Consider the following 22,390-nt stretch of genomic DNA (forward strand, 5'->3'; position numbering starts at 1 on the left):
GAGTAAAATCCAATGGAAGGAGGTGGAGGAAGCGGAGGAGTCTTGAACTTTTCAAAGTTCAACAAAAACATGTGCCAAATTGTACTCATGCAACAGGATAACCCTCTGCAGCAGCAGAAGTTGGGGCCAACTGGCTGGAAAATAGCTTTGCAGAAAGGTCTGTGATGGACAACACGCTGCCTCCAGGGCACACTGCTGGTGTAAGTACTCATTATGTGCTTGTCCACACTAATAAAAGCATAGAGAACACGTAGACAGAGGTTATCCATCTCAAGTACTTTGTATTGTGCCCTTCTGCCATCTCACAAATGCTGTTTCGGACTCCCTCCTGTGCAAGAGAAAGTGTCAAACTGGGGCAAGCTCAGCAGAAGGCCACTAAAACAGCTGAGGGGCCATCGAGCACAGCAAACTACAAGGGTCTGAGGAGGGTGGGTTTGTTCAGCCTATCTTCAAGTATCCGGTAGGAGTTTACAAAATGAGACACGACCAGACTACTCAGAGGCACATGGTGAAAGGATAAGAAATTCTTTCATGTGAGGGTGCTGCAACACTGAAACAGAGGTTATAGAAATATCCTTGGAAATACTCAAAACTTAGCTGGACGATGCCCTGACAACTCAGTATGGATTTGAGCATGGACCTGTTTTCTTTCAACAGGGTTTTGGATTAAAGACCTTGAGAAAGAGATCCCTTCCAACATTATTCTCCAATTTCACCAAGTCAGCAGCACCAAAATAATTTGGGAAAACGGCTGGAGTGTGCATGTCAGTACATGAAACAGTACTAGAAAGAAGATAAAGTATTTCCAAGAGGAAAACTGCTTTGGTTGAGGAAGCGATCAAATCTACGTGTCAAAAAGAGGACTGACGAGGAGACTGATTCAGTGCTCCCCCCAGCTAGGAGGTAGGACTAAAATTAAAAGCAAAAGAGGTATTTCTCATGTGAGGTGTGGGGCAAGCTGAGCCAAAGCGCACAACATAACTCACTATTTTCTGACCACCTAGTATCTCCCAAAGCCACTTCAAGTCACGGGGTTTGAAGACGATGAGAACAACAGTTGTGTTAGGGTCGTAGTGGATCGGATCTGAAAAGATGGACTCTGGGTAAGAAAGGCGGAAAGTTGTCCTTCTCCCAACATCCTCTTCGTACCCTATAACAGGGCCATTATTCATTCTGCAGAGGAAAGACACAGAGACAGCAATGACTACCCCACCCACGCCCTTACTGTGCGGTGGCTGGCACATGCATGAGTCTGCAGGGCAGACGGTGTGTCCGGGTACAGGAGGGTTCAGCAGCCTGGCATTTACTTATCACATTACGCGGTAGATGAGCAATTATCAGGTGCACTCACCCTCTAACTCAGAGGGATCAAACACTTGCGGGAACTTGGCCAAGGAGGTTTAGAATACAATTGCATGATTGCTTATCGTGTGTCACTTGAGCAGAAAGCCTTCTGATTTGGCTCAAATGCAGAAACTGGAGAAGACCAAAGAGAATATCCGGCTTGGAGAATGACCCATTGCTCCATTCATGTGAGTAGATGATCCAAGTCACACAGGAGGCAATTCAAGAATGTTTTAATGCTCTTCACTGTCCACAGCATACAGGGACAGGTATTATGACTGTGTACCTAATGCTGATAAATCTTTGTGCTAGCTTTTCTTGTTTGGGAGGTGCTTGGTTTTGGGTGATTTTTTGTTTGGTTGGTTGGGGTTTTTTTTAATATTACTTGCACAGCTGCTACTGCTTTGGGATATACCAGAATAATAAGCAGTGAGCAGATGGGTTAGGTCCCTGTACTCTGAGGTGTTACAAGGACCGTGTTTAAGTCTCCATCTTGCATTTTTTGCCTGGTGGGTATGTTGCATGTTCTCCGGAGAATTCAGGCAGTCTCTGTATGCTCTATTCCTGCCAATGGGACTGACTGCCCAGAATACGAGGCACACTACTTAGGAGCAAATGTTTGCAAAACAAGGTATGCAGACAAGGAAATATTTCAAAATTTTATCAGAAGTTGTCATTAAATACAGAATGCAGACACCACTTCTTTGTTCATTCACAGTAAACAAATGTGTACTATATTTCTGAAAGAGTTTTGAATTTAGAGCTGTTTTTAAATGTGTGACACCATTCTACATAAAGATTTCCGTTTTAAGAAGAGCAAGTAGATCTACAAAGAGCCCAAGTACTTGAAATAGCAAAAAAATAATCCAAGGAACTTCTGTGCATCGTTATACTACAGTGAAAATAAGTGCAAGGTATGTTGTTTTGTTGGGGTTTTGGGTTTGGTTATTTTTTTGGTTTTTGTTTTTTGCAAAGCACAAAATTGTCAGGAAAGTAAATTTTTCTAAGAACAGGGATATTATCTGGATCACTTCCTATCACTTTAAGTTTATAAGAGAAGCCAAAACTGAAGAATTGCATACATTCATTTCTACCTTATCAGTATGTTTTCAAATGCATGTCAGACTCCAGGCTTTGTATACAACTTTTTCTATTAGTGCTCAAAGACCGAAACACTATTACTACAATGAGCACTAGGATTAATGGCAAAGTAACAAAATTGAGATTTTGTTCAGTGTTAAACACAATGTTGAAGCAGACAAACTGAAATGGCAGCTCAGGTTCAGGCATACTATCCTGCAATGGAGAAACCAATTTATCTTTTTCTTAGTGTGCAGAAAATTCTTTTAGAATCAGCCAAATATTCCATTTTCAGTTTGCCTGGCACTTGAGCTTGCCCCCCTGCCTGTTCCTCTCTGAGCACTTCCCCAGTTTCCCTAGTGCAGACACCTCTACTTCAGACCCCAGCATCCTCTGGTCAAGGCACCTCAAACCTCCAATATGAACTAACATGCTAGAGAAGAAGGGCCAGGCATCAGCATCACCCTCCACTTCACAAGTGTCTTGAGATGGACTTCCCAGCAGACATTACATTTAATCCACTCCAAGCAATGCACATGCCAGCAGAGGAGTCAGACAGGTGCGGTGTGGAAGGCAAAAGGCAAGGGCTGCCCAGGATGCTGGCTCACAGTGACAGGCACACACAGGGCTCCAGGCTGTAGCATGCTTGAACCCATCCCTGATGGCAGCATCTTGCAGGTATGTATCTCTAGATGAGGTAGACTGACCACCCAGTGACCCTTCCTCCCCTGTATCAATCAGTCTGTGTAATAAAATATTGACCCATATTTTTTTTTTTCTAAGATTTTTTTTAAACGAAGGCTGTGACAGAATGAAAAACAGGAAGATTTGAAGTTTTCATTTGTATAATAACTGGCCGACAGCAAAAGCTTGTTAATACTTCGCACATACACAAAATGAAAAGGAGATACCATTTACCTTATTATCACATCATACGAGTCAATTTTCTCCCCTAATGTCTTATTTCGAAGTACTCCTCCATTACCGACCACAACACACCGTCGACAAGCAATGCTGTGGAACAAACAGAAGTTTTAATATGCATAACATCCCTTGCTTCATATTGTTATTAATGATGTACTTGCATTTAGCTGGCTTATTTACTCGCTGAGGTCCTGTAACTTTTACATTCCTTGGCCCTGATAGAGGGGTCTCAATCCTGCATCACACACTAAAGTTGCTTTCTAAAAATGCAGCTGCATTATTTCAGGGACTGCCAAAGTCAGGAAATGGCTTCTCTCATGTAAAACTGTTTTTATACATGTTCTTTTTCTAGTGGTTTGCTGTTTAAGATCATTTAACTAGTTCATGTTATGGGTGCCATTAGATAAATGACCTTCCAAAATGCTTCAAACTTGTTCCAGTCCAAGGGTTACCAACCAGGATACTGTATGTCTGGAAAAACAAACTCAAACTAAGGTAGTTCTGCAATATTGTAGAACTTCACAACTCTAGAGATCTCCAATATAAGCTGAAGCAGCAAGATTTAGGTTCACAATTTACCTTACAGGCCTCTGAATTGTACATGTGAAAAACCATAGCCCAAAGACATGTGATAGCTCTTCAAATGAACATAATAGTGTTGATTTTTCTCCCTCTACTTAGAAAGCAGTGTCTAAACATGTGCTGAAGTGCACACTGTCGTAACATAACAGAGGGGATACGCTTGATTAAAAGTTGCATGCTAATGTGACTAGATTGAAATTAGACAGCATTACTAAGTATCTAAAATACTGAGCTACACATTAGCTCTTATGCTACATCCAATCAAAACAGTAACTCTTTCAAATTTACAATATATTCAGAGTTAAAAAGCACCCAAAAATATAATACCAAAAAGGTATTATGCAAGTACAAACTTATGAAAGTAAATTCTAATGATAAGATTTTTCCAAGTTATCCTAGATTTTCTAAGTGTGTCTTTTGCTCTCTACTGCCTTATATCAATGCTCACAGAATCACAGAATGGTTAGAGTTGGAAGGGACCTCAGAACGTGTGCTTTGCTTTTAAAAAAGTGCACAGACAGGCTTGCTGGTTTACTCAAGAAATTTTGCCTCTTTAAAGAAGGTTTACATCCAATGTATAAGATTGCAAACTCCTCCTTACGGAACAACCATGTAACCACATCATTTTTTCTTGTAAAAATGCTTCTTTATTTAGAGAAAAAGCTGTTCAACTTGGCTGCAGCAGGAACAACAGCAAAATAAAAATGTTGGTATTTTCTTCAGCTGCAAACAGGCTCTCAGCTTACTAAGGATGAGCCACTCCCCAACATCCTACTGTCATGGTTCTATGCTATTTCTCACTGTAGGGGACCCCAGGACTGTGTCCCAAAGAATACTATAGTCTGTATTAAATGCCCAGTGGGACACTTTATATAGACTAATTAACATCTTTCTCCTCAGATAGTCCAACCTGTTTCTTCAGCTGAGGAGAGCTGAATGAAAACAGCCTGTTCCAGTCAAGACTGACTGACCTGTCAATGTAGAAAGCAGTTCCCCATATTTCCTACAGAATTGTTAATGCAATTACGCTGTACTGCAGGTGGGCTAGGGAAAAGAAACTGGGCCCCAAAGCGACGCTGAAAATCAGAGGTGTACAGAAAAGGTGAGATGAGAATAAATGCCAACTGTAAAAAGCACTTCATTTCAAAAGAAATGCTGGGAAGGCACCTTCTCATCTGCTGCTCTAAGGCCACATCCGCAGAGGGAGTTGACTTAAGAAAAATTTATATACATATATATATATATATATGTGTGTAAATATAGTGCTGCTAACTCTTAGGGTGGGGTGACATGAAAAAGCTGGCACACTTTTCTCTAGTGTTTCCCAAGCAGCTTGGAAGACAACAAGCATTCATAAAAATATTTCCAGCTAATGCCACAAGTTCACATGACTTGGTACCTTGGAAATCAGAGGGGTGAAAACCTCTGTCCTGACCTCAGTATACCCACTCCCTCCACACCCACAAAACCCTTCCCTCTGCACTCCAGGACTGCTTCAGCCCATTCATTTTCCAATTAGTTATTCAATCTAGTTTTAAGATATCCTGAGAAAGCAGGCTGATGAACACATGCCTCTTGCAAATTTTACAGTGGGAGAAAGGAAGCAGAAGTTACCCTGTTCCTGAATTACACTTTATAACCTGCAGCTGTATTATAGAGCTCAAAGCAAGATCCTGTGCTACAGAAAAGCAAGAGCAAGGAGAAACAGGAAGGAAAAAGGAAAACTGAACAAAAAATGTGATCAGTAAGTGATGAAGGTAGAAGGAGGGAGACAGGGAAGAAGCACAGAATTAGTGTATGGCTGTACCATGTTTTCCTGTCATTTAAAGCATACCTCTAAGTCACAGAAAGTTTCAACCAACTCACACCTCTGAATTCAGTGTCATCAAGAGTTACGTGGCCGCAGCTGGGTGACTGAGATACAAACTTCATCACCACAGTGCAAATCCTAAACTGTTACCCATACTTCAACTCCTGGTGCTACCTCCTGGCTAGAGCATCCATCCCCAGTGCTTGGTGGACACCCTGGTTTGGCAGTGACTGACACACCATGCATGAACTCATCTTCAGGTCTCAATAAAAAGCCAGAAAAATTGCTCCTAATCTTGGTGAATTCTTGGTGTGAATTCACAAAACCAATGTCAATTCCATTACAAGTGATTTGTATTATGCTGATCATGATAAGCAGCCAAAAAGTTACTGTTTATTCTGCCCCTTGTAGATTAACTTTAACCGATTCCTTACTACACACCTTTCAATTTTTAGCAGATGCTATGGTTTTAGAAGCTTCTTCACTATGTCAACCCCTAGCTATTGAAGTAATGCCTTCCACTCTGGTATAAAAGCTAAGAGCTCTTTGGTTTCTCCTCTTCGTGCTATGTAGTTGTGATGTAGCAGGACACACTCAGGGCAGGAAGGGTAAAATAAAACACGACTTTAGAGGTGGGCAAGTGAGGCTTGTGCAGCTACAGAAGCTGGGTAGCTGCTCTCAAGTCTAATCCAAACTCTTCCCTCTTATTGACAGATGCAGGCCAGATCTTGTTCATGGCTAAGAGCTGACTAATACTACTTGGATGGAAAACAGAGTGAAGTTTGAAGCTTGATTAATCTTTCAAAACTCTAGTGCCCTTAATAACAGGCATACTCAAAAATAAAGTTATCTTCAAATAACCAATAAAGTTGCCTTCAAATAACCAATAAAGCACTAACATTGGTATGCAAACTTTGAAAATGAATAAAGTCAACAAGCAGATCAAATACTCCTGGTGAATTGTACATGTATACAGTCATAAATACAGTCAAACAAATTAGAAAGATCAGCTTTTAATCTTTGTCAAGCCCAGGAAGTCAGAGTGGGCCAACTCAAACAGGAAGTCTGGCACAAACATGCTATTTCTGAATTGCCTCATCTCCTTATCCCCCCCCATTCAAGTGTCTCCAGTTACAGTCATAAGTCTATGTCCACAGTAGTGCAGATTCCACTGACAACAACAAGCAAGAAGGGAAATGGTTTATGCTAGAGTAAAAAATCAGAACATAATATCATAGGAAACTGACATGAAATGTAGATAAAGAATTTGTAGCAAGGCTGGACTGTATTCAAAGGTATTTAAGTTAAATAACTGACCTGCACTTACTGTAGCATCATAAAAATCAACACAGTGATTTTCAGCAGACTGTTACTCCCAGACATTTTACCAACCCCACTTCTTAAAGTTTCCTTTTTCATAATGTTTTCATATTAAAAATCCCCAAACACTCACCCTTGACCCTATCCAAGTCAATAAATTAGAGAGAAGAAAAATAAATTCCAATGTCCTTAAACAATATCAGGTGTGCTATAAGTAAATATAACAGACTGAAATGTTTGGATGTCCACCTTGCTACCACCAGCACAATATCAATGAAAGTGAAAAATATTAAGACCTCAACTATAACAATTGCTATAGCAATGGTTTGAGTGGCTAAGGGAATTGCATTTAGGTGTTAAGAGACCTACTTAGAGTATAAACGGATCCTGATGTAAATCAGGTAACTGATCTCCAACATCTAAATGCAATCCCTTTAGTCACTCAAACAATTGCCGTATTCACATGGTCTCTACAAGAGTCTCTTAATCTCAAGGCCAGGCATCAGTTTATGGTGGTTTTTTTTTATAAGATGAAATGCTAAAAGAAACATTTTCCTAGTCTATAAAAGAAAAATATTGTTAAATGGAAATGTAGCATTTAAAGGTCGAAAGGCTTGCATCCTCCACATTCCAGTTAAGTAATTTCTCTGGAAAAGAAAAAAAGAAGATCTCAACCTCAACTCCTTTAACATACACACCCAGAGTCAGCTGAGGAATGCAAATTATTTCCTTTGAGGTTACTTGGGAAAAGGAGGATACAGAGGTCACATTTTGTTGACTCAATCTTGAGTAAATGCATTTGTAAGAATTTACTGCTGTTGAGCTTTGCGTCCAGAGTGTCCAGCGAGTAACTACAAGGAAGTGGTAGAGCAGGTGTTCGGAGGTGGGTATCTACTCTACAGACATACCCCTAGCCTGGAAAACCCTTCTCCTATGGGTTGTGTCACTGAAGTCAGTGACGCTGTTCATTTCCAAACAGTTTTGAATGAGCTAGACCTTTACACAGCGAGAACTCCACCTAAGTTTGGAAAACGGCACTGTTCAGAATAAAAAAAAAAAAATCCTTTGTAGCTCACTATGTACAGTTTTACCTGAGTCACACACACACCATAGATCTGGTGCTCATATAGCCTAATGTTTGTTAAAATATTTTATAGCAGGTTCCTCCACTCTGCCCCAAGAAAAGTTTATAGGGAATCTTGGTTTACATTCTGCCAAGAAGGCTAAATTAGGTGGTAGCAATACAGAATTGCCTAGTAATTCTGTCGCTGTGTTACTGGAGAATGTTGTTAGGATTAATTCCCAAAGGATTTCACATTTAAAATCCACTGTACCTACGTTTAATGTATATATAAAAGCTCTTCCTTACTGCAGTTATTCATGCCCTAGCGGTACTATACACAAAACCCGATGAATCTAGAAAGAACACATTGTACATTTGATTTATACTACTGCCTATTAAATAGTAACAGTTCTCATTTTGCTTGAGTACTAAAGTATATTGCTTTTATTAAAATGAAGCACACTTCCCAGAACCATTAAACACATCTATATCTCAAAGAACTACATTCAAAAAATACTAATTACCTTACTTTTGATCTATATAACAAACACTTCCATTTAAAAGGTACTACGTTATACTGCAAGCGTCTCTCCTTTACACCCAAAACTATTATAGTGTAGAACTTTCAGGAAACTTCTGATACAACATTTGACATTATCCTTGACAAACTCCAGACAAAAGACTAGCCTTTGTCAGCCAATTCTGTATAAATTTTCACAATTACCACTCAACTGATAGATAATAGGTTTTTTTCCCTCCCCACCCCCCATCCCTTAAAAGTGCACCTGTACATCCTAGAAATAGATACTAAATGCATGGAAAGGAAGGAGTACAGTAGGTGAAAAGGAAAACTAGGTGTTAAAACCAAGATAATTCTTAGGCTTGAACACCTATTATTTTATTCATATTCCACCCAACTTTAATTAAAATGTGATCCTGGCATTTCGCTTGAAGCAACAATCTCCTGTTTGATCTCCTTGATTAAAAAAACAAAGGCAAGTACAGCCAACCTCAGCATTATTGGCATCCAACTCTATTTAAAGAGGCCTGCATATTAAACATGATATATGGCACATTGTCAGCCCATTTGCTAGACTGCAAAACTAAGTCATCATTTGCATCACTTGGTAAACACAGGATTTGAGTATACTTGCCAACCCTACTGTACTACCTTCAAGAAAACCCAACCCTCTCTCCAACAAAAATCCCAAACAACCAAACCCCCAAAACAACAAGACACACACCCAAAACGGCCCTCCAAAAAAAAAAACCCAAACAAATCCTGGCAGAATTGACTTCTAACAAAGAGATTTTTAAACAAGACCACATAATGCATGAGAAGCAAGTTATCTAAGGCATGCTCCAGTCCGTGCCACACCCTGGTTACTCCCGAAATGCCAGGAACAGCCTTTCCAGGCTCCCCATGTCTCTCACGTTCGCTGGAAAAGCAGCCGAGCGTACACACAACCAACGGTGTGTGCAGCAGGACATGGGGATATGCATGAGATTTCTTTTGTGTAGAAACAGTTATTAGTTTGCATCTGCTTATCTCAAACACTCTCTAGCTTACACTGACGACTTTGAAAGAGGAGATCACACTCAATTTTTAAGGACTGATTTCACTTTCCTCAAATATAAAAAGAGACTACAGGGAGATGGGATTGCATTCAGCTAGCAAATTCCTAACAGACTTATAAAAAGAAATCTGTAAGTTTAAGTTCCATCACAGAAAAGTTATTCTTGAATGCTGGTGCGATGTATGCTTAAAACCAAAAATTTATTTAAATCTTATAATGAGTTACAGATTGTTTGTCGGTCAGATCTGCATCTTGGCCAGCTTGAGCAATTTCAGGATAATGCCACTGACATTCCTTTTCAGGTAAATATTAGAAATACAATGAACAGAAACAGTAGAAAATAAACCATCTCACCTGTCATCTTCATTGGAAAGTCCACAGTTCTGTAGTCTTGAAAGGGCTAAACGAAAAAATTGCTCTAGAAAGCAAATATAAAGAATAATAATTAAAATGTTCAATGCTTTCCAATAATAAAAAAACATGAGCATGGCATCCTGACTACAACATTTTCAGACACAGTAGTTTTTAGGCACTGTGCATAAAAATAAATCAAAATAAGAACAGCTGTAATTTAGGGCCACAGGTGAATCAATAATGCCAAAGAAATTCAGGCTTATCAGAGCTCCTCTCTGGGAAGCTTTTCTTGCCCGAACATTGCCCTGTTGGAAAATAGCATGGGATTTGTATCAAAAAAAAAATCTTAGTTACAGAAAATAAGCATTGGAAGAGTTTCCAAGACCTTCATCCTAATTGACTTTGTTTTTTCTTTTACCCACTGTTTCAGCTGAACAGAAGTAGCCTTGACCCAAGAGGAAGGGCCTGCACAGCCAGGGACAGTAACAGCATTACGTATTTTGGGAGAAGACATCATACCAGCCTGTGCTCACTGGCAAAGATGCACCTTCCCAGCTCACCCTCGGTGGGCAGGCGCCTGCTGGACACTCAACGTGCCTCAGAGGGCCTCAATTCATTCCCAAACGTACTTTTCCTCACCACAACCCCAGAGGTGTAGGAAAATACACCATCCTTGTTGCACTGATGGAGGGCAAGTAAGAGAGTGCAAAGTTCAGATGTGCAGGGTACTAGGAAGGTGCACTGTTCAGTGTTAAAAAACTCTGAGACTTGAGACCTTAGAACCCTTTCCAAAAGGGCAACTAAGACCCTTGGGGTGTCTGGCCCTGTCTACTCTGCCCTGACCAACACAGGCAGCAGCCATGAGGTGGCCAACATTTTGCATGGATACAGCCACCATGCAACTGCGGGAACCCTCCCTGCAGCCTCAGAGGAGGTTCCCTGGTGGGAGAAGCTGGCCCACTATAAACAAAAATTTTACAGATGTAACTGCCCCAACGTGGGGTCTTCTGCTTCAGTAGGACTCCAGATCCCGATCGGCTTAGGTGTGTAGATCAAACCCCATCACTCTGACCCAGCTAAGATTTCATCTAGAAAAGCACTAGCTAAATATCTTCAGCACTCCAGCCCACATAAAAATGAAAGGAAGCCGAATAAGCTCCACTTTTCCTCACTCCCACCTTTTTGGAGCTTCTCTGCTTAATGAGGCAACCCCAATACAGTGCTTAATTTATTAAAAAAAGGAAGATACCGGGTCAGAGGGACTGAATGAAACCATTAAGTCACTGCTAGATACCCCCAGACGGATTGGTATCAGTGAATAGGAAAGATCAGAACCAGAGATTCATGTGGCTTTACACTAGATTTAGGTATTTCTGTTTAAAAACAGCATACATGGGGAACACAAACCTGCTCTCTTTATTCCGTAAGGTAGTTCAAACTTATCGCTCCCATGGAATTCCGCCACTCTGATAAAGTCATTAGCACACAGGAACGGGTATATTTTGTCAGCACTAATAAAGGGAAAAAGTAAGAAATTTCAAAAAATCCACATGACGTATTTGAATAAACCAATAACTAACACAATAACTTTTAAAAAAGCTTTCCTTATCCTACTTCAAGTGTTACTAATTTTTAAAAGAAGAAAGCTCATGAACACAGAAAGAAAGCAGGTGACAGAAAATGGGAAGATTTTATAACAGAAAATATAGGTAGAGAGCGAGATAAAAGTCTTTCTCTGCCAGTATAAGTTATATAGTCGTTAAAATCACATGACTGAAAGTTTACATCATGAGACAGTATATTTAAGATAATATGTAACCCGGGAAGACAATCGATAACTTCAGGTTTGAAAAATATGTAACAGAGGCAGCAAGGAAAACTTAGAGTTGTTATTATTATATACGGCAAATTAATAAATAAAAATGGGATTTGAAACAAAGTGTTTTAACTTGAAAATACCAAGTCCTGAAGACATGAGCTTATTTGAGATGTGCTCCCATTACTAATAAGTGGCACTTTATGGCTGTGCTGACATCAGTAAGTAGTTTGGGGCAACAAGGGTATATCCATATAGAAAAAAGCATGGAGTTCTCATGTTTACATTACATGCATCTTGGGCTTTTTCACTCTGGACATATTCTAGAAGGGTCCCACAGATTGAACACCCCTTAGCAGGTGCAGCACATTGGAGGCTCTCCTGTAGTGCATCTTCTGGCTTAACCAGAAGTCAGATGTCTGGAAGGAGCACATGTGCCAGTGCCACCCTGTGACAAGAAGCATGGCACAAGGGGATCACAAGGACATTTGCCTCAAAAGCACATTCCTCCTGCAAACTAGAACATGATGGTGTCACACCATATAAGCATCACGATAGAAAGAACAGGTCACTTCTTTCCTCAAAGGACAGTAACCAGAGACAAGAATTCTCTCATAGCAGGGAAGGGCCTCTTACTACCAAATCTGCTAAGTCAAGTCAAATGGATGAACAGTAGACCCAATCCTGTCACTTGCTACCAAGCCCTTGGCTTCACCTTGGAGTTAAGTCCACACCCACTTGCTGAATTGGTTGACTTTGCAGCAATCCTGCATACTAGATCTGGTATTAAAATGTTAACACAGAAGAACAGAGTCACGGTGAGAAAACCAAGTGTTGATGATAAATATCCACAGCCAGCACATGACTTGCTTCTCCATTAAGACTATTAATAGCTGTTAAAAATAAACCCTCCCTCTCAGTCTCACAAACAAGTATCTCACTCTAAGCTCTATGCATTCAGAAGATACTAACAGTAGACAGAAAAAAAACCCACACAAACACAACAAAACCCCACAGACCACACACCAAGAACTGTGCCATAGGTTAACTAAGCAAGACCACCTAACTTTGAGACACCATGCAACTAAACCCACATATTAAATTTAATAACTTGCCTTGCTGTTCAGAGGCAGCTGGTAAGCTCAGACATAATAAATAATTTACCTACTGCGAAGAGATTCTTAATTCTAGCTCTTCTAGCTCTGGTTCCTTTCCAATAAATAATTCTGCCAGGTCAGAAATCCTTTCAACCTCCCCAGGCTATTAGCAAAAGTGCACAGACCAGATCTTCAGCTCGCACAAACTATCCCTGTAAAGGAGCTATGGAAACACACAAGAGACTCTGCTCTAACTCAGCACCTACTTTCTTCTCGCTGTGCATCCTGAAGTCCATTCCCAGCTCAGCACCAGACCAACCCTGCTGTGCCTGACACAGAGACAGCCTGGGCACACACTGTGGGCAAAGGACCCACCACCACCTCTGTGGGCCAGGCAGCTAACCAAAACTCAAAGACCAAAGGACTGCTTCAGGGAGGACAAACTTGACATCCTTCTATGTTCTTTAAAATAATAATAGCACTGAATTAAAGCTGTGTTTTCTTGTACACAAAAAGGACCAAAAATGGTGTCTTTGCTTAGAGCTTTAAGACTCCTTCAACCAGGACTTGGTCTAAACATCTTCCCAAGCTTTCTCAAGGCCGTGCTCAACGTTTCCGCAGTTAAAACAGAAAATCAACAATATAGCTTGTCTGCTTCTGGTCCAGGAGCACTTCCCTGATGTCTCTCATTTAAGATTCGTGCTTATAATAACAGAAACTCCCAGTATTTCCTCACAAATATCTTGATACACTTTTGTGACCAGACACCTCCTTTGTTTTGAGCTGAAGCTCTTCCTTTTTTCATTCGATGGGCTCTACAAAGGAAGCTTCCTATGAGTACCTTAAAGTGGAGAGCACCTACATACAATTCAACAATACTACCAGAGGAACAAAACCATGAATAATCCCAGATTTCATTAAAATTAAATTCCATTAAAATTCCATTGAAGGAAAAGAATCTTAAATCATTAAAGACTGGATGAATTTTTGCATATTTCATACTCGTCTTTCCAAATAAAGTGAAGATATTTTCAAAACTTCTCTGGTCCCTAGCTGCTACAGAAATACTTAGCTACCAAAAATCTTAATCTTAAATCCAAGTTCTTAATAGCAAAATGACTGATGAAGGCATCTTTTACAGGAAAAGCATGGAGGAAAAAAAAAAAAAGAAAAAGGTTGAATTCAATCATTAAAATTGTTTCCCCGTGTGCTGGTTTTGGCTGGGGTAGAGTTAATTTTCTTCATAGTAGCTAGTATGGGGCTATGTTTGGATTTGCACTGGAAACAGTGTTGATAATATAGAGATGTTTCAGTTAGGCCTAAGCGGTAGAGTCATGGCCTTTTCTGCTCCTCACACCACCCCACCAGCGAGTAGGCTGGGGGTGCACAAAGAGCTGGGAGGGAACACAGCTGGGACAGCTGATCCCAAATGACCAAAGAGATATTCCATACCATATGACATCACTCTCAGCAATAAAAGCTGGGGGAAGAAGGAAAGGAGGATGTTCAGACTGATGGCATTTGTTTTCCCAAGTAACCATTACACGTGAGAGACCCCTGCTTTCCTGGAGATGGCTGAACACCTGCCTGCCACAGGAAGCAGTGAATGAATTCCTTATTTTGCTTTGTTTATGCACACAGTTTTTTCTTTACTTATTAAACTGTCTTTATCTCAACCCACGCTCTCAGCAATAAAAGCTGGGGGAAGAAGGAAAGGAGGATGTTCAGACTGATGGCATTTGTTTTCCCAAGTAACCATTACACGTGAGAGACCCCTGCTTTCCTGGAGATGGCTGAACACCTGCCTGCCACAGGAAGCAGTGAATGAATTCCTTATTTTGCTTTGTTTATGCACACAGTTGTTTCTTTACTTATTAAACTGTCTTTATCTCAACCCACGAGTTTTCTCACTTTCACCTTTCTAATTCTCTCTTCCATCCCACGGGGAACAAGTGATTGAGAGGTTGTGTAGTGCCAGCTGGGGTTAAACCACAACACAGTGTTACTAGCTACAATATCTCAATAGGAAGTATTTATTTACTCAGCAAATACACCACCATGTTAAGCTAGTTGTGTGGTATTGCTCAGATGTTGATCAGTGGCAAGCTAGACAATTTGTGTTGCCACAAGTAGGAAAAGCAGCAATGAACCCAAGCCCAAAAGCTGTACTTCCAGAGGCAAATCAAAAGGTGAAATAGTCCAGAATACGTAAATAACCTATTTCTACCTCAGTCAGCACAGTCTTTCCTTCCCCACCTCACTTCCCACAGAAGACTCACCCCAATAAAGATTCAAATGCTGGTTTCAGGAGACAAGTATCCAGCGAGTTCCTTCTCTCCACAGCCGTAGGTGGCAGCCTGCAAAAGACAAATTTTAAAGAAACAGCAAGAACAGGAACAGGTGCAGCAACAAGGTAAGGGAACTTGGATAAGCCAAATTAGTAGGAGCTGATTAGTGAGTTAACACCACACCAAGTTTTCGCAATTGCATCTATCCATATTATAAAGATGGATCTCTCTCATTGTGGTACTATTACTTTTACTAGTAAAGGCTTTTATCTCACAGTGCTGCTTCCAAGGGGTCTGCAACCTCTTTTGCTCAGCAACTATCAAAGCAGTCATAACCAGAGGTGAGATTTCAGGCCCACCTGCAGAGAAGCAGGACCCCTGGGCTGAGACACCCAGCAGCCATACCAGATAGCATCACCAGTGCTACTCAGAGAGGAGAACGAAGTCTTCTTCGGAGAAGGGAATAGACAGCATAGTACACAGGGTACTTCAAGGAAAATGAGATTCTTTGGGGATAAGTCATTCCTCTCATAACAAGGCTAAGACTTGCACATTCCCACCTTGGCAATTTAGCCCAATTAATAACACATATGAAGCCCAGAAGGGAGGGTAAAGTTCAGAACGAGCAATGTGTGCACCTGGGCTGCATTAAGAACAGAGGGATGAAACCACCACATTAGAACCACAAGCCAAACAGACCATTAAGGTTAATCGCTTTGGTAACCTCAAGATGCCATGTGAATACTGACACTGAGAAAGCACCCTGTGAAATCTATCAGCTGGACAGCTTGCTGCTTTCCAGCATCAGTGTCACAGACAGCATTTTGCAGGACAGCTTCAGAGAGAACAGAGATCTGCTTTTAAGTTTTAGCATAGGTGCTCATTAATCCAAAAGCCTAATTGCAGGAATTTACTAGCACAAGATCTGCTTATACATGCACTTGCACATCACAAGTGAACCACACCTCTGATTTATTAAATTTTAAGCACAACAGCTGCCCTCATAGCTCTGCTAATTTTATTCAGGTATAACTCAGAATTGTAGAAATTTGGAAGCTGTAAACAAAAGTCCTTCCAACAATTCATTGCTTGTTACAGTCACTCTAAGTGGCCATAAATATTCACCAAACACTGGAAACATGACATGGACAAATTCCTTTCTGCCAGACATGTTACAATTGTGTTCATAACAGAAACAGGTAATGGACACAGCTGTACAAAAACCAATTGAACAGGGGGCCTACAGACAAAGGTTACGGATTTTAGTCTCAGTTCCTCCCCACCTGCCCAAAAACCAACCAACCAATAAAATCCCACCACAAAAAGACTCAACTGCTGAACTTACTGGGTAACTCCACTAGTCTCATAGGAAGGAGGAGCCCTCACAGAGGAAGTCTGTCCATAAAAGCTAATCCTGCAAAAAGGGAAATGTCACAACACTGTGGTTTGCTATAAACAGAAACCACAACAGAAAGCCAATTGTATGAATTGTATGCTATAAACAAGACAAATAGAGGCACATCATCAATCACTATTTTTAAAAGCTATCACTATTATCTTCATAACACAAACACACTGGTCAGTCCTGGTTACAGCTGTGTAAAAGGCCAGTGGAAACTCAACTTCTTCAATAAGAATCCTGAATTTTAGGTCCCAAGCCACCTATCTCATGCAGCCTGGAGACAGTGAAGGCTCACTTCTCACAAGGTTGTCACTAGGATTCCACAAATTTCAGTTTTTCAAAAGGTGCCCACTACACCTGAAGTTATTCTCCTGTGTGGAGCATGTCTCTCCCATGCCATTTATCAGACATCTAAAGGAACAAGCTAACACTAAACACACATGGGGTGGGGGGAGATATAGACACATGACACACACAAGACACCTCTCCTCATCTGAACACCTATTTTCATGAAACTCAGGGGGGCTCCCTATCTCTGACATCCTGACCTTTCCAGATAATGAGGCTCAAATTGACTGCTAGGTTTAAAAGTGGCACGAGATATGGGGCAACAGGACAGAACAATCACATTAATTCCCTCACTGTACAAAAAAACCAACCAACCAACCACAAAAACACACACACAGAGTAGTAATCACTTGTGGTGATTACTAGTGAACAGCTGTTCAGTGATAAAGCAACTCACAGCCATGAGGACATCTGCACTATAAGCAAACAAAGCATCACCATACCAGTAGAGGTTATTTCTCCACAGATTTCCATGCAGTATACCATACATAACAGCAGCCGCCAGAATAAAAAACAGAAGAATTCGTTTCATGACTGGTAGACCTGAAATGGAAGAAAAACAAAACAAGAAATTTAAATCCAAGTTATGCTATTAAATTGAACTTTTATAAAGAATCTAGAAACCTATGAAAGGAAGTTGTTACAGCTATTCTTCACCACCACAAATTTGACGGGATCACTCTGGTTTGATTTCTTACGTGAAGTCCCAATAACAGGAGCTGAACACTGCTCTGCACACACTACATGTGCATACTCTGCATGATAACAGAGAAGCATTTAGAGAGGCTCACTTTTAGGTTACCTCTGAAGACACAGGAGGAAGACAGATTCTTCATGTCAGAATGAGAACTCTTTTCTGTCTGCTGGCAGCCCAAAGAAACCAGCCTCTCGGGTCAGAAGTTGGCCTGTACAGGTACTTGCACTTCTCTTTCTTGCACCACCCACTATCAATTTCCATAATGACACAGTTAAACACGCATTAGCACTTTGCAGGAGGCAGACAGACTGATGCTGATAAAGCAGAACAAGGTATGAGCTGCCACAAATTGCTACTGGCTTTTTCATGATCACTGAATACTCTTGAAGTCTGGTTTTGGACATTTAAAGCTGCACTGAAGCTGTCTGCTTATGCCCTTGTGTCCTGCACAGTCTCCGGCTTCTGACACAGACCAGACTGCATTGCTCAAGTGACAGAAGAATGCTATTTTCACACATTGCAAAACAAGGAAGAAAAGTTAGGACCCAATCTGTGGAACTTACTAAATTATGGAGAAACAGCAGAGAAAGTGTTCATTTTTTCAAACAGAGTTTTCACCTCATTGCACTGTCTAGGAGAAGAAACCCAGTGAAATACCAGAAGCTCATATACCTGGCAAAACATGCTGGGGGAAAAGCATGTTCTGTGTCGCTCATGTCTAACACACTAAGCTGTCTTTTGGTAGCTATGAATGAACTGTTGTTGTTTAATCTTCTGAAAGTCCAAAATAGCCATTCCGGCCACAACTTACTGTGGAAATTTACTCGAGAGCTATATTCCTCTGTTATTTTCACCTCTCCCTCAAGCATGGTAAGCAGGTCCAATGCACACAATGCATAAACACCTACTTGCATATGGGGATTTTCACTGAAGGTAACAAACAGCTGTCTGGCAAAAACAAGTCATATCCAAACATACTCCCGCATTTTCCAACAGCAGAGCCTTTGGCTTTATGGGTAGGGCTTTGTTGTTGTTTGTTTGTTGGGTTTTTTCCTTCTTTTTTAAAATTCCATGTTGCTTTTCAGGATATTTAAAGTTGCTGTTTAAAGCTGTGTTAAAACAGTCCCAAGGCAATAAAACTCAAGGTAGGTGTAGTCCAAGTGATCTACAGCAATATGCCTTGTGTTAGTAACACCTTAACATCATACCTTGTATTAAAGGCCAAGAAACTACTTAAAGAGTGCTACATTTTGTTACCAGAAATTGAAAAGTGAACTACTGTCACTCACACAGCTTCACCCAGAAGAAATACTTAACAGTGAAGTATTATTTGTTACAGTGATACACGCAAGCGCAACAAGCCACCACTTCCTCATTTATTTCCCCCCCACCTCTGTATCCTTCATGGAAGTTTGACTGTAGGGTCAGAGATGGGGTTTTATAACAAGCACCTACCAGTAACAAAACCATGCAATGAACAAGCTATAATCTATCAACCTGAAGTATATCCTCCAGGCCACCCTGCTTTGTTCTGGATGAAATACTCACAGGCTGCAGCTGTTGCTATTTCAAACTTTTCATCCCTCAATGGAAAATAAATAACACAGCCTCCCTTGCAGCTCTGGCACCCTTGACTCCTCTTGAAGAGTCACTGCAAATTTTTTTTGACAGTCATTCTCAACTTCTAGAACAAACCCTGAGTTTTTGCAGTGATTTTGTAACAGTCTTTCCCTAAAACTCCAAGAACATTACAAGAAAACTCACCTACTGGGTTTAGTCAAGTCAGCAATTGGCTCATTTACTTGAAAAAAGATACTGTGCTCTTTGGGGTGTTTTTTTTTTTTTCCTTTTGTTTTCAGTATTTTCACCCCTTCCTGCTTTGCAAAAGTTTGTTAAAATATCCCACTGAAGTGGAAATCAACTGTTTACTTTTTACTCTCTAATTCAATCAATGCAAACTCCAGTTAAACAAGAGAACATAGTGAACTAGTTCTTCAGATAAACTGGCTAAATTAACAACTGATTAAGTTGCTGATTTTGCTTACTTCAATGTAAAAGAGAATCTTGCTGAAGTCAGACCATGCTACGAAACAGAGAAAAGACAAGCCAAAGCTGCACATAAAGACTCTTTAAAAAACAAAAATATTATTTGTAACAGCATTCTTCACAAACAGAGAAAAAAATGCTCTATTTGTAAAGTATTTACAAAGGTATTTGTACAGCCTGCAAAAAAAAAAAATCATTAAAATAAGAGAATATAAGTCACCATTGTCCTTCAAACAGGATCATAAGGAATCTGTAACAACTTTCAGTATCTTACATAGTTCATTCAGTGTGGCACACTCTGAGAACATTGAGAACATACCATCATTAAGGGTGTACCTAACTCAGCTCTTAGGAACATAAAATGGTCTTAAATTACACTAGTGTCTTCTCACTGTCCCATCCCCCAGCTCCTGGCTTCATTTAGTGCTTTGAAGTTCTGTAGTCAAGAAAGACTCTTCTTAGTGAAGACTTCAACCTGGTTTAGTAAACAGAACTATTGCCCTGTTTACAGAATAAATTATTCTGGGTGTATTTTTAACGGTGACAGCATTTTCCATCTCTCCCTTCCTATTTTAAAATAGCTGAGTGTCACACAAAGTTAATCAGAAGAAAGCAAACTCCTACAATGCAAATATTTCACTAGAACATCCCCATAGGCAGAGAAGCAAGAAAATAGGCAATTGAGAAGACACAGTTCAGATATAAAATGACAGTCGCATTCCAGCTTATTTATCATAACACAAGACACAGCATCTTGATTTAAGCTCATCAACCTGAGCGACAGAGGTCAAGGATTCCACTTAGGTCAAGGTCAGTCAGGACTAAGCAAAACAAGGCAGATAAAGCTGGAACTCAACTGTTCAATTCCCTCCTCTTTCCAAAAAGCCTACAACACCACACACACAATGAAAGCGGAGGAACTCAGCAGGCCAATGCCTGATGTTCATGGTGTTAGCTGGTCAATCTTCTGAAAGCAAGCAAGCAACAGGATGCCTAAGTGTTGCAAATAGATTCAGGAGCATTTTTAATAGGCTGACTTCCTAACTTTAAAGCTAACTTCCGCTGCTCAACTTCTTGCCCCTGCCAAGGGAGAGCTACAATTACAGAATTAGACAAGACAGACTCTTAGGTATAAAGAAATTAGCCTGCATCTCCTATAGACAAGTGGGTCCAGCCCAGCTCTCACCAACTCACCACCAAGACGCATTTGGGTATATGACAAATTAGCTGTACAAACCCAGAGGCTAATTTTTTCTTTCCTTGGTGGAAGAGGGGAACCAAAACCTTTGTCAGAGCTACATCTTTAGTTACAATTAGTCCTTATTCTGCTACTTCAGTAAGTGTGGTATCTGATAAGAGCAACTATTTCATAGCCTCTCTTTATCTTTCAACTTACGTAGGCAGTTGATGTAGTCATGTCACACGGGAAACTATAGCTGTTGGACTGGGCAATCACATGACCACACTACAATTATCTTTTCTCATAACACTTGCAAACCTTCCTCTTGTTTTCACACTTAAAATTAGGTTGTTAATAATACAATGCAGGAGGCTTTTCTGTCTGTCCTGTTTATTTTGTAAAGCACCTTTGACTATTACTAAACAGTGAATAAATATTTAACTAAAAAGTGGTTACTACTAAATTAGATACTACTCATCCTAAATCAATCTTAGCTCCACACCTGGTCTTGTGACAGTTTAACTTCTTGCTGCTGCAATTAACTGACAGCATGAAAATTTCAGCTCGCTCAGGCCACAAATTCCTAGCCCTTGTAGTTGTGGGGGAGGAAGGGAAGTAAGCTTGAAAAGTGCTTTGAGTGGACCTCGGAAAAAGCACCAAAAAAACCCCTACTAAAGTTTAAAAAGAAGCATTGGGATTTTTAAGATGCAGTCAGTATTTTGTAGGCTTGCTTGTGACAAGCAGTCTGGCAGCACTGCTTCCTTTTGGTCAGGGTGTAGTGCATGCATGGTGGAACAACTATGCATAAGGACAACCAAGGAGGGAGTTTTCTCATGCTGTCATTTGTCTGAAGCTGCCAAAACGTTCTGATATGTATCTTTATATTTCTTCTGCCAAATCTATACGCTATTCATCATTAACTCTTCAGTTCTTGCTCTAAGTACATGCACAGTTCACTAATTCTTCTCCTCTTGGAAGGAAACACAATAGCAGACAATATAACAGCACTGCAGCAAAGTCTAAAAGGTATTGCAGTGGCTGAGTCAGTCTAGTGCCTTCCCTCACACACTCATTCAATTTTGTCATCATTTCCAGTGCTCCTTTCAATTTAAGTTTGTTAAGAAACAGAAGTCCCCAGAAATATTAAGTATAAATGACAAAGGTAGATATACTGGATTATCCTAGCAAAGTGGCCCTGAATTAAAACTACATTTCTAACTCTCTTAAAATAGTGAGTTGGCTTTGAAGTGAGAAGTTTAACAGCATCTTAACTGGAAAAGACTCTTGCTAACCTGCCTGGCTCAATACAAAACCAGAGTGGTATTCCTGTTCCTCAAGGTCTGCACAAACCATGGCACCAAAACCTAAGGTTTTACTGTGTCAAAATGTGATTGGGGACTTCCACCATCACACCACATCTATGACCTTTACCAGCAGTTAAAGATATCTCCTGTACCAGAAA

At 40.4% G+C, this 22,390-nt stretch overlaps 1 protein-coding gene across 11 annotated transcripts in view; it reads right to left on the minus strand.

Moving 5' to 3' along the window:
• ST3GAL6 (ST3 beta-galactoside alpha-2,3-sialyltransferase 6) overlaps positions 1 to 22,390 on the minus strand; it is a 47,824-nt gene that overhangs the window by 6,787 nt on the left and 18,647 nt on the right. For 5 of the 11 annotated variants that reach the window (XM_014947210.1, XM_014947206.1, XM_014947205.1 and 2 more), the window contains 7 exons: positions 17,449 to 17,548; positions 16,601 to 16,669; positions 15,247 to 15,324; positions 11,462 to 11,565; positions 10,055 to 10,118; positions 3,343 to 3,438; positions 987 to 1,173 (listed from right to left, as the gene is read on the minus strand). In XM_014947210.1, the coding sequence (XP_014802696.1) occupies positions 987 to 1,173; positions 3,343 to 3,438; positions 10,055 to 10,118; positions 11,462 to 11,565; positions 15,247 to 15,324; positions 16,601 to 16,669; positions 17,449 to 17,537 (687 nt within the window). In that variant the 5' untranslated portion in view covers positions 17,538 to 17,548. Of the gene's footprint in view, positions 1 to 986; positions 1,174 to 3,342; positions 3,439 to 10,054; positions 10,119 to 11,461; positions 11,566 to 15,246; positions 15,325 to 16,600; positions 16,670 to 17,448; positions 17,549 to 17,807; positions 18,073 to 22,390 lie in introns of those variants that run through there. The other 6 variants (XM_014947214.1, XM_014947215.1, XM_014947209.1 and 3 more) reach the window with 3 other exon arrangements.

The sequence above is a fragment of the Calidris pugnax genome, unplaced genomic scaffold, assembly GCF_001431845.1.
Source record: "Calidris pugnax isolate Ruff unplaced genomic scaffold, ASM143184v1 scaffold95, whole genome shotgun sequence".
NCBI lineage: Eukaryota > Metazoa > Chordata > Aves > Charadriiformes > Scolopacidae > Calidris > Calidris pugnax.